The sequence below is a fragment of the Saccopteryx bilineata genome, chromosome 4, assembly GCF_036850765.1.
Source record: "Saccopteryx bilineata isolate mSacBil1 chromosome 4, mSacBil1_pri_phased_curated, whole genome shotgun sequence".
In the NCBI taxonomy this organism is placed as follows: domain Eukaryota; kingdom Metazoa; phylum Chordata; class Mammalia; order Chiroptera; family Emballonuridae; genus Saccopteryx; species Saccopteryx bilineata.
Genome location: NC_089493.1, coordinates 130,304,872 through 130,317,344, shown reverse-complemented (window position 1 = coordinate 130,317,344; position 12,473 = coordinate 130,304,872). Strand labels below are relative to the sequence as shown.

Genomic DNA, 12,473 nt, shown 5'->3' with positions numbered 1-12,473 from the left:
TGACTTCCTGGTGAGCCGAGGCAGCCCCGCCTAGGCTCTGCTGTTGCTTTTTCTGTCCTAAGCCCTTCCTTGTTTCACTGTCCCCAGCCTGAATAAGCCTACTCTTAAAATAACACACACACACAGACAGAAAAGAAACTGTTGTGAGATCTTTTCCCCTCAGTGCCTGCCACATCATGTTTGCTTGGCCAATATTGCTTTGCTTGCCCATGCTTAAATCAGTTATTGGTAGGAACACCACCATGACTGATTTAGAAGTTAGCTTTCTCACCTGAGAGGAGGGTGTCCAAACAAAGATGGGTTTTGTGGTGAGGGAAGAGGAGTCTGGATATTGGAGAGATAACAGCATTTGCTAACACTGAAAAAAAAAAAAAGCTCTAAAATTGCTTACCTGTGTCAAGGACCTCTTGAATGTACTTTGTTGGAAAATGCAGGCAATTTGACTGTTGGGTCTGCAGGAGTGATCTGGACTGATAGTAAGGGGGCGGGGTGAGTGTAACATTAGGGGAAGCCTGGGGTTATGTTGATGTTATTCACTGTTGACCTCTAGTACCTAACACAGATCCCAGTAGATAGCAGCAGGTACTTCATGAAAAATTTTTGAATAAATGCATATAGGAAAAGGCCAATCAGAATACTCCCGTGAATGAAATTGTGTTTTGGTTGCAGTGAGCAGTGGTATGATTATAAGTGCAATTGGCTGAAATGAAGAGACTCATGTGGGCCACCATTTCTTTCTTCAGAATAAACTATTGTCAGCTTCAAAGGAATTATGCTTTGACTTAAACTGTGCCTTAAAATAAGCATTAAGTATTTATAAGAACTCTTGATTAGATCATCAGTTTATTAGCTTCCATACCTAAATATTACGTATGTTAGATATGAGACAAAAGTACAATTTTAAAGGATTAGATAAACATGAAGAGAACTATATTGCAGTAATATTTTACTGATTCAAATTACGGTTCAGAATGTTTTTCTGTGTATTAAAAAACCAATATTTGATTAGAACAGAGTGACTGAGTCATTAATGTTTAAAATCTTAGCTTACCACTAAGGAAAATAGTAACCACTGGTTCTTTCAAAACAAAATTAATATTTAGAGCTTGACCAGGTAGGTGGTGGTGCAGAAGATAGAGCATCGAGCTGGGATGTTGAAGACCCAGGTTCAAAACCCCAAGGTCACCAGCTTGAACACGGGGTTGTTGGCTTGAGCGTGGGATCATAGACATGAACCCATGGTCACTGGCTTGAGCCCAAGGTTGCTGGCTTGAGCAAGGGGTCACTGGCTTGGCTAGAGCCCCCCAGTCAGGCACATCTGAGAAGCAATCAATGAACAACTAAAGTTCCGCAACTAGGGTTGATGTTTCTCATCTCTCTCCCTTCTTATCCCTGTCTGTCTGTTTCTCTCTGCCTCTCTTGCAAAGAAAAAAAAGGTAAATTTTATGTTACATATATTTTACCACACACACACAAAAATGGTGTGACTGTTTGTACAAGCACACTTGCTGGTATGGAGCATGCTCTTGGCTGCCTATTTCAAATACTGGAAATGATTGGTTGGCATGAAACCTCTTATGGATGCCAATTGGCATCCATACATTCAAGTCATAAAGTTTGATTTCTTACTGGTTTTAGTTAAAATAAAATGTAAACAGAATATTTAGTATGGTCTCCCTACTCCCAGCAGACCATCCTGTGCACTCCTATTGTTCTGTTAGTATATCATACTATTTTGTTAGTATGGTATACTAGCAGAATGGTTTGGTTTACTATTAAAGCAGGACACTGATAATTTGGTTTACTATTGAAGCAGGACACTGAAAAGTCCACTGCAAACTGGACTTTTTTTGTTCTTCTGCCAACACATATTGCTAATGGTGTCATCCTGACCTGTGTTCTTGTGCTGCTGTCTCGTTCCTAATCCAGCTCTGCTTTTCATTGATATTTCGGTGGTACTTTGTAGAAGCATCTGTTACACCACTCACTGTTTGCTTGTATGTCTCTCCTGCCGTTCTCTTAGCAGCATGTCTGGGTTATACACTATGTTCCTGGCACCTGGCTGGAGCATACCTCATGCTCTCACCAAGTGCTTTTGTTGAGTGCTTTTGTTCCATCGTTGGGATTAGAACTTGACCCAGAACTGATACACTTTTCAGTGCTCCTGCCCTCACCTCAGCTGTGGGCGTGGCTCAGCCAGCTCCTCCCTTCATTAGTATGGTCAGTCTTAGACCTTCAGAGGCCTAAAGCTCTTTTTCACTGCTAGCCACAGCCCTTTCCATGCCGGTATCTGGCATTACGAAAAGTAGGACACAAGTTGTATCTGAATAGTGCGCATCTTTCAGGATGATTGTTGTAATTAATATTGCTGGTACGGATTAAATCATTAAATATGTAATGACTGAGTGCTATGTGCTAGAAACCCTGCTGGTACACCACAGTATGTGTTCTACAGACAAGGAAACTGAAAGGTTGGATGACAAGTATAACATACTATATCAAGTTACCTGATAGGCCTGCAGCTAGATCCTAGGCCTGCAGCTAGATCCTAGGCCCCCTGACTCGTGGTCCTGGGTGGAGGGAATTGTATTAGAAAGTTAGAGCAGGACAGTGGGGAGGTTGGGGTGGGGATAAGGGTTTCCCTGAGGTCATTCTAACCTCCACTTGAGTATTTGCAGTAATTGAGGAGGCTTATCTCTCAAAGGAACATTACATTTATTTAGACCAGGTTGGAGGTTCAGTTTGGTGTACCAGTCACCTGGTCCACCCTTGCAGGGGCTCCGATGGGGCTCAGAGTTCAAACTCAATTCAGGATTCTCTGGGAATGGGTGGTGTCTATAACTCGGGGGTCTTATGCCTTGGCTTCTAGGCGAGTAGGTCACTTATATGTGGCAGCCAAATAGTCTCAGAGACAGAGGGTGGCTGTCTGCCTTGTTGCTGATGTGTGTCTTAGTGTGTGGCTGGCCTCCATAGGATCAGGTCAATATGGTCCTTGTCATTATTTGATGGGTCAGAAATTGTTTACCCAGAAGGGATAAAAATCTGAGAAAAGAGATCAGATTAACCAAAAGATCTTAGGACAGGTTTAGAAGTCAAAATATCAACTTATAGTGGCAGATATATGTATATCTGGCTGAGACTCTGGACTCTGTTTAAACCAGAATACTCTTCCTGTGGGTTCTATTGTGCTACCAAATTACAAATCAGGAGGTTGCTTGTTTTATAAGCATAGACTTTTTTTTTAAATTCAGTGTGAAGAGGGGAGGCAGAGACAGACTCCTGCATGCACCCCAACTGGGATCCACCCAGCAAACCCACTAGGGGGCGATGCTCTGCCCATCTTGGGTGTTGCTCCTCTGTTCAGCAACTGAGCTCTTCTTAGCTCCAGAGGCAGAGGCCGTGGAGCCATTCTCAGTGCTCAGGGCCAATTCACTCCAGTCGAGCCATGGCTGCAGGAGGGGAAGAGAGAAAGAGAAAAGCGAGAGGGGGGGGGCGGGGAGAAGCAGATAGTTGCTTCTCCTGTGTGCCCTGACTGGGAATCAAATCCAGGACATCCACATGTTCGGCTGACACTCTACCACAGAGCCAACTCGCCAAGGTCTTGTAAGCATAGACTTAAGAGCCAGTTGAGTAGTATCTTCCTGTGAGTTTCAGATTATGAGGACTTGGCATTTTATATTAGAGTATTTCTCGCTTAACTGCTAGACATTCAGAATCAAACCACCCAGACCGGTGGGAAGAGACTACTGTTTATTTTGCCAATCTTCTCTTTTGATACTTGGTTATCAAAAAAGCCTGTCATTACGAATTTCCTTTTAAAGGGCAGAACATATTCACTGTTACCTGGGTAATATGTATGTGAAATCTATTATTCAGAGCCTGGCTTGTGGTGCAGTAGATAAAGCATTGACCTGGAATGCTGAGGTCACTGGTTTGAAACCTTAAGCATTTGCCCCGCCAAGGCACATCTGAGAAGCAACCACTATGAGTTGATGCTCCCGCTCCTCTTTCCACCTTTCTCTCTCTAAAATTAATAAATAATTTTTTAAGTGAGAGAAAGACAGAGACAGACAGGAAGAGAGAGAGATGAGAAGTATCCATTCTTCATTGCGGCTCCTAAGTTGTTCATTGATTGCTTTCTCAAATGTGCCTTGACTGGGGGCCTCCAGCTGAGCCAGTGACCCCTTGCTCAGTGACCTTGGGCTCAATCCAGCAACCATGGGATCGTGTCTATGATCCCACACTGAAGCCGGTGACCTTGGGGTTTCAAACCTGGGTCCTCAGCATCCCAGGTCGACACTCTAGCCACTGCACCACTGCCTGGTCAGGAAATAAATAAAATATTTGAAAAAAGAAATTTTCTATTCCATGAAATGTGTGGTAGTCTGTGCTACTTACTGTGATTGAGGAATAGCTTCCACCTTCATTCTGTTTGCTGTAACGCTCCACAAAGGACTAGTTCATTTTCTACTTCCATTGAGCACTCTCTGGGCACACTGACTGTAGTCCCTGTTTTTTCTCCAGGGTCATCTAGTAGCAAGCACCCAAATCAGGCAACTCCAAAGAAAAGTGGTGTAAAGAATGGCCAGATGAAGAATAAGGATGATGAGTGCTTCGGGGATGATATTGAAGAGATACCAGACACAGACTTTGATTTTGAAGGGAACCTGGCCCTTTTTGATAAGGCAGCTGTGTTTGAGGAGATTGATACCTACGAGAGGAGGAGTGGCACCCGTTCCCGGGGCATCCCAAATGAAAGGCCTGCACGGTACAGGCACGATGAGAACATCCTGGAGTCAGAGCCCATTGTCTACCGACGAATCACTGTGCCTCCCGGGGTGAGCAAGGAGTTCTGCACGGGTGAGTTGCTAGGCCCATGTCCCCTGGCTGCTCTGCCTTTCTGTCATGCTTGGAGCAGGAAGACCTGGGCTCACTGTCAGAGTCATGTAGCCGAACTAGTTAAAGTGGCTTAGTTGGCCTGTTGTGATTGTCTCTTGGGGTGGTGTTCTGGCCAGCACAGCACCATTACCCACCATTGTAAGGGGTGAGTCCTCTGCATGTCCATGTGTCCTGCACCTGTAGGCTCTGGTTGCTGCTGTTTACTCTGTTATGAGTAATCACTAACGGCATGGGGGCCAGCAGCCTAGATTCATGTGATAAAGTCTGTTTTCACTTTGGCTCCCTGTTACTGCCTCTGCATTATAGCAGAAGTTCAGTTGTGTTTTACTGGTTGTTTGCTGAGGTGAAAAACAGCTGGAGGTAGATGGATGGTTGAAACCACTGGATTTGTTTACTGCCTTGTGTTCACCTCCTTCTCAGCCACTGAGGGTTGGCTAGCCATAGTTCTCACATAGCAGAACAGGGCGTGGTCATTGTGGAAGCCTCTATATGTGGAGTCTAGAGCAGCAGTTCTCAGCCTTCTTCATCTTATTGGCGCACAGAAGCTAATGACTAAAATTCTGCAGCATACAGAGAATATTATATTTTTTGCTGGTCTGACAAAAAATTGTTATAATTTTGATTCACTTACCATACAGCTATTATTGTGTTGGCTTTTGTTGTTTTTTACTTGATAACCTAAGGGAAAAGAGGTCAGTGCCCCTGACTAAATAGTCAGGTATTGCAAGTTTTAAAAATTCTTGCAGCATACCAGTTGAAAATCACTAATCTAGTCTGTTACCACAGTAATTTTTAAGTTTCTTTTTTTTTTAGCATTACGGTCTTCAAACATACGGCATTTATGGTAGATAAAAGCATTAACTGGGCTTTTTGGAAAACCATTTAAAAACCCTTGTTATTGAATCATCTTACGCTAACAGAGGAATCATAAGCATTTTAATAGAGAAGGAACTAACTAGAGTATTCGTTTTCATTTGAAGTTTTGAATATAAAGAATATAAATTTTTATTATTTATTTACTTTTTAGCAAGAGAGACAGACATGAGGGGAGAGGAGAGGCATCAATTCATAGTTACGGAACTTAAGTTGATCTTTGATTGCTTGTCATATGTGCTTTAACAGCGGCAGTGGGTGAGTGGCTCCAGCTGAGCCAGTGATCTTGGGACCACTCCACCCAAGCCAGCAACCCTGTACTCAAGCCAGTGACCTTGAGGTTCTGAACCTGGGTCCTTAGTGTCCCAGGTCAGCGCTCTGTGTACGGCGCCATCGCCTGGTCAGACAAGAACATAAATTTTGAAAACTAGTAGCAGTTATAGAGAGAATTATGGAGACAATTTAATTCCATGATGGAGGAAAATTAGAGCTAAGGCCTGGCCATTTTGCAGACAAATAGGGCTCTGTTCTATTTGGGTTTGCTGAGTGTAGAGCTTGCATGTGCTTTCCATGGGGAGAATATAAGCAGACTGCCAAGCTGAGAGGAACGGCTCAGTCACTTCCCTCTTTTTCTAGCAGACTGGCAGGTGTGCTCTTCACCGAGGTGGTTTTCGCCAGTGGCATTGAGTGTATCTTGCTGAACTCCTTTGAATTTTACCTCTGTATGAAGGCAAACAGTGTAGCTCAGAGTCAGGCTAAATTTAAGTGGCTGGGTTTCAAGCTTTCAGAGGCAGCCGTCATACAGCAGGGCTGGTAGGACCTGAGCTCTTGCGTCCATTGGCCTCTAACTGTCTCTGCTGGCAGCTCTCTGGGCTGCGGTGCTTGGTCACTCAGTGTTTGATCCCTGGAGTTCCTGAGCTCGGGGGATAGGTCTGCTTTGCAGTGACATGGTTGTTGGGGATGGTGACAGTGGGAATCAGGAAACAGTCACAGATCTGAAAGAGGTCCAGAGAGCATTTGCTAAAGGAGACAAAGGAGGAGGGAAAGATTTCCTCCTCCTGTGCGCTTCACCTCCCAGCGTGATCTCCACACCCTTAATGACAAGTAAAAATTCCCTCCTCTCACATTAAACTTTTCCCAGAATTTTGCCATTAGCAAACACACTTCTGACCACATGAACTGGTCCTTGGTTGTAAAGCCAGTGGCTGCCACGATGGTGGCTATGCAGGTTCTCATTGGATTTGGGCAGATTGTGGAGCCGGAGGATGATGGACCATTCCATTTATTAGAGTCTTGCAATGGCAGATGAGCAAGCAGGCAGGGAAAACCACTTCTCTCTCTCTCTCTCTCTCTCTCTCTCTCTCAGGACTCTCAAGCAAAAAAGGCTGGGGGAAAAACCCACTCTTAGGCAAATGGTAGGAATCACTGGCTCCTCCCAAGGGTGGCAGGCAATCCACAATTTGCAATTTGCCAACCTGAAGGAAAGCACTGCAGCCTTACATAGACTATACACACATGGTGCTGCTCCCTGCTTATGCACCCTACAGGCAAAGTACAAGGTGAGCAAGCCTAACACACTTGTAACATACTTGTTTGCCCAACATTCCACCCTTTTAGGGTTGCTCACTTCACAATGTACATGTAAAGCCAGTAGGCATGGCCACCATCACAGCCGCCTGGGCCATGCAGGTTCACATTGGATTCGGACAGACGGTAATGAAACAACAGAGCCAAGAACTAATGGGCCATCATCTTTAATCCTAGCTTGCACCCAGTGGGCAAGTAAAAACACACACTGGGCTCCAAAACCCACCCATTCAGTGCTCACAAAGCTACTGACTTATCTGAGTTTCCTAGAATCAAAGGTTTTTAGCTCACCAGACTTATTCACCTCTGTTCCCCATCTCCTTCCTTCTCCCTGTACAAACTCTGCACAAACTGGCTTCTCCCTCAGCACTCCACCATCTTGGCTGCTTCTCCTGGCCTCCTCCACGTGATCTTTCTCTGCTCTCCTCTCTAATGCTAATCTCAGGAACCGAGAGAGCAAGCTCCCGGTCTGCCCCACTTTATAGTTTAGAAATCAAAACCTTTAATCCAATATACAAACAAAGAAGTCTCTGATACAAAGTCATTCATCTGAAGCATAATGGGATTCCTCATGAGAGTGCACCACCCCACATCATGCAATCAGTCAAGGGTGTGGGGAAAAGCTTAGTCTTAAAACTAAGCCTTTGGCCTGACCTGTGGTGGCGCAGTGGGATAAAGCGTCGACCTGGAACACTGAGGTCGCCGGTTCGAAACCTTGGGCTTGCCTGGTCAAGGCACATATGGGAGTTGATGCTTCCTGCTCTTCTCCCCTCTTCTCTCTCTCTCTCTCTCTCTCTCTCTCTCTCCCCTCTCTCTAAAAATCAATAAATAAAATATTAAAAAAAAAAACAAAACAAAAAAAAAACTAAGCCTTAGGTTATAACGACCTGGCCTGCTTCCAGCCTGTCCCCCACACCCAATACAAACTATAAGCGAGCAAACATATATATCATATTTACAAACTTATTTGACCAACAGTACATGACAGGTATCTTCCATGATGGTTCCTGTGCGAGGAGTGAGGTATATTACATAAACAGATTACTGCAGCAGCACAAGTTAGACAATTAAGATAATTACAAAGGTGCTCTTCACAATGTCTCCTTGAGCATTCTGTTCAAGGTGCTTGACTGGAGGCCCACCTCTAGCCCCCATCCCAGGATTGGTGGGAGGGCCTGTATAGTTGGGTAAACAAATGTTTTTTAAGTTTGTTGATAGTATTGGGGCAGTGCCATATGTATATACACATATGTCTATGGAAGACTGCAGGTGTTGCCCTCAGGATGGCAGATTGCAAATTGAGGATTGTCTTCTGTTGAGCAGATAAAATATATTATGCTTACTTTGTTAAAGATGGTGCTGCCCATGTGGAAGCCCGTCACCCAGGTGATGGTATTGGTTGCCCTTCTTGCTTGGGATGGGCATAATTATATTAATGTGTGTTGGGGGCAGGCTGTGGGCAGGCAGGATCCTTGTAGCCTGGGGCTTGGTTTTAGGAATAAGCCTTTCCCACCCTTTTTGATGTGGGGTGGTGCACTCTCATGAGGAATCCCATTATGCCTCAGATACGTGACTTTGTATTAGAGACTTCCTTGTTTGTATATTGGATTAAAGGTTCTGGTTTCTACACTATAAAGTGGGGCAGATCGGGAGCTTGCTCTCTCGGTTCCTGAGATTAGCATTAGAGAGGAGAGCAGAGAAAGGCCACGTGGAGAAGGCCAGGAGAAGCAGCCAAGATGGTGGAGTGCTGAGGGAGAAGCTAGTTTGTGCAGAGTTTGTACAGGGAGAAGGAAGGAGATGGGGAACAGAGGTGAATAAGTCTGGTGAGCTAGAAACCTTTGATTCTAGGAAACTCAGATAAGTCAGTAGCTTTGTGAGCACTGTATGAGTGGGGGTTGGAGCCCAGTGTGTGTTTTTTACTTGCCCGCCGGGTGCATGGTAGGATTAAAGATGATGGCCCACCAGTTCTTGGCTCCATTCTTTCATTACCGTCTGTCTGAATCTAATGCGAACCTGCATGGGCCAGGCGGCTGTGATGGTGGCCGTGTATACTGGCTTTACACCTTCCTGCTTGGGAGGGCTGATTGTTTGCTGGAGAAGGGGTTTTCCCCCCAACCTATTTTGCTAGAGAGTGGAGAGAGAGAAAGAGAGAACTGAGAGGAGTCTGGAGAATGAGTCCGGGGTATGGAACTGGAGACTGAGTCGGGGCTTGGGAGCCCTGAGAGAAAGGGAAGCGGTCTTCCCTGTTTGCTCGTCCACTGTTGTGAGACTCTAAGAATGGAATGGCCCACTATTTTCTGGCTCCTTTGTTTCTTTATCATCTGCCCGAATCCAGTGAGAATCCCCATGGCCATGGCGACGGCTGTCGGCCTTACAATAATCCAATGCTGTATCCAAGGAAACCGTAAAGTGTCCTTGGTATGTCCCTGCAACTGGGTGAGAGCAGCTTTCCAGTGCAGGAGGGCCTCCACCGGAGTTGCCCCCCTCATCAGGTCTCTTACACTCTCTAAAAGCGGTGTGTCCATCCAACAAGGAAGCTGGTGCCCACCTCTGATTGCAGTCCAAGAGTCCATTACAGTGCTCAATGATCAGACCACGTTAGACAGCCCAGTTATCTATACAAATCACCCAAGGTGAAGATCCATTATGCAAACTAGCCATACAGCTCTTCATTAACAGACCTCAGTGCCTTTCCATAAGCACTCTGTCCATTGCCACAAGCCCCATTCAAACTCCTCAGCAAGCTTACAGGGCCTGGCGGGGTCAAACACATTCAAGGCCTGTGTCGCCTTGATAGTTCTTTTATCTGTTGCTTCTGCCACTGCATAAAAAAGCATCTATTATCTTCTAATGCCAACACCAGCTGCATATTAGAAGATAATCAATGGATTATCAATTTTACATCAGGCCTCAGACCTCCCCACCCATCCCTGTTAGGTGGTTTCTTGGCCTTCTTCCTATTCAAACTGTAACAGTGGGTCTTAGGGAGGCTCCTCCTCTCCCACACCTGTCTCCAACAAGTAATCTTGCAACCATGCAGCCTGAACATCAGCCATTTTCTTGGCAGCCCGGGCCGCCCGCTTTCCCCACTTTTTCAGAGTCACCCTGGAAGTTGTTAGTTTCTTGTGCTTCTTCATAGGCTCTCTGTGTCTCTTGACTCCATCCAGTTCCATAGGTTTTTCTGGCCCCGTCAGTGTCATCCTGCAGAAAACAGCTTGGCTTTAAAGCCACCTGACGCCTGGCCCTGCCTCTGTGTAAGGCAGGCTTTATGATGTCAGCCTTTGGGCTGGCAGCCATGGAGCTGGGTTAGGTCTTCCCCACCTGCACAGAGCGCTCTTGTACTACTGACTGCAGGCCTGCCTGTCTTCCGAGGCATAATTTAGATTTAGAATTCGACACCTGCCTACAACTCCTGGTTTTCAGTCCACGCTTTGCACTTGCACAGGATGACCCAGTTTAGTTTGTGTGCTCTTTGTTGCTTGCATGCATGTGTTTATTTTGTTTGTTTGTTTGTTTGTAACTAAATTCTGAGACTGGGAACAGGATCTGTTTTTATCTTCTTTTTATCTACTCTGTCTCCTGCCTCCCCCCCCCCCCATGGGCTTGATACATTATTGCTTTGTAAACATTTGTAGACTGTATTTGAAGGCACTTAACTCTTTTTTTTTTTTCTCCCCAACTTTCTAATTTTTTTTTAAGCAAGAGAGAGACAGGAAGGGGGGAGAGAGATGAGAAGTATCAAGAGAGACAGACAGACTGGAGGCGAAAGAGCTGAGAAGCATCAAGCCATAGTTGTGGCACCTTAGTTGTTCATTAATTGCTTCTCATACATGACTTGACTAGGGCAGGTGGCTCCAGTGACCCCTTGCTCAAGCCAGTAACCTTTGGGTTCAAGCCAGTGACCCCAGGGTCATGTCTATGGTCCCATACTCAAGCAAGTGAGCCTGCGCTCAAGCCAGATGACCCCACAGTCAAGCCTGCAACCTCGGGGTTTTGAACCTGGGTCTTCAGTGTCCAGGCTAACACTCTATCTATTGTGCCACCACCTGGTCAGGCTCTTCCCAGCTTCTTAAGTTGAAAAAGTTTTTTCAAAAATTTGCTATACTAGTATAATGAACAGCCGTACACCTTTCATTTATATTCTCCAGGTAATATTTTGCCACACTGACTTTATATAACTACATAGTCACATGCACACAGACATCTGAGCTGAGATTCTGTCTTGTTGTGTTCCACCCTAAACTCTTCCTGTGCGTCAGCACCTATAGTGTTGCACTAAGACCACAGCACAGGTTACTCAGGAAATATAAAGTTTATATAAAAGTATTATTGACAATATACTGCATATGCAAAACTTTGCAATTGTTTCAATTGTGTCTTTCATAGCTGTACTCTAGTCAGCCAGGGCAGGTGACATTTGGTTGTATCTCTTTCCTTTCCCACAACCTCTGTTGCCTTGTGAGTTGTTGACATTTGTGAAGAGTTTGCTGATTTGAAGAAGACCCTTTAGTTTTGACTTAACAGCATGTTTCCTTTTGAGATGATTCCTATTAACATTTCCCCAAGATTTGGTTGGAGCTCTGTCTCCAGGGCATCGCAACACGGAGTGCAAGGTGTCCCTGTGGTTATGGCTGGGCTTCATCCCGAGTAATGGCTTGCCCTGAGGCTGTTGCACAAGGTTCAGTCCCATGTGCTCATTAATTCAGTGCATGTCTCTTTCACCCTACCAGGCTTTCTTGCACTGGAGATGCACAAGGAAGGGGCTAAGCCTGGAGGAGGACCTGCACAGTAACTGCCCTCATAGAGCTCACAGTCCAGCGAGTAGGCAGGCCGGAAGGAGCAATGCCTGCATATTGTACTGAGTGCAGCAAAGGAAGTGAGCGTACACAGAGATGGGGGTCAGGCTGAGGCCTAAGATGCACAGCGCTGGCCATGTGTTTGGGAGAGAAGAGGGTGCCAGGCTGGGGCCAGAAGGAACTTGGAGAATTTAGGAACCAGAGGCAACCAAGGTGCCTGGAGTCAGGTGGGGTGAGGGTCCAGGGTGAAGGGGTGCCGTCTACAGGCCAGATCGTGGGAGGCCCATGTGCCCAAACGAGTATTGGAAGTCCTTAGAC

General features: G+C 45.6%; 1 protein-coding gene across 7 annotated transcripts in view; it reads left to right on the top strand.

Annotated features, from left to right (window-relative positions):
* Nucleotides 1-12,473, top strand: part of EDC3 (enhancer of mRNA decapping 3) — a 60,457-nt gene that overhangs the window by 34,979 nt on the left and 13,005 nt on the right. For all 7 annotated transcript variants that reach the window (XM_066278206.1, XM_066278211.1, XM_066278210.1 and 4 more), the window contains one exon: nt 4,525-4,860. In XM_066278206.1, coding sequence (XP_066134303.1) covers nt 4,525-4,860 — 336 coding nt within the window. The remainder of the gene's footprint in view (nt 1-4,524; nt 4,861-12,473) is intronic.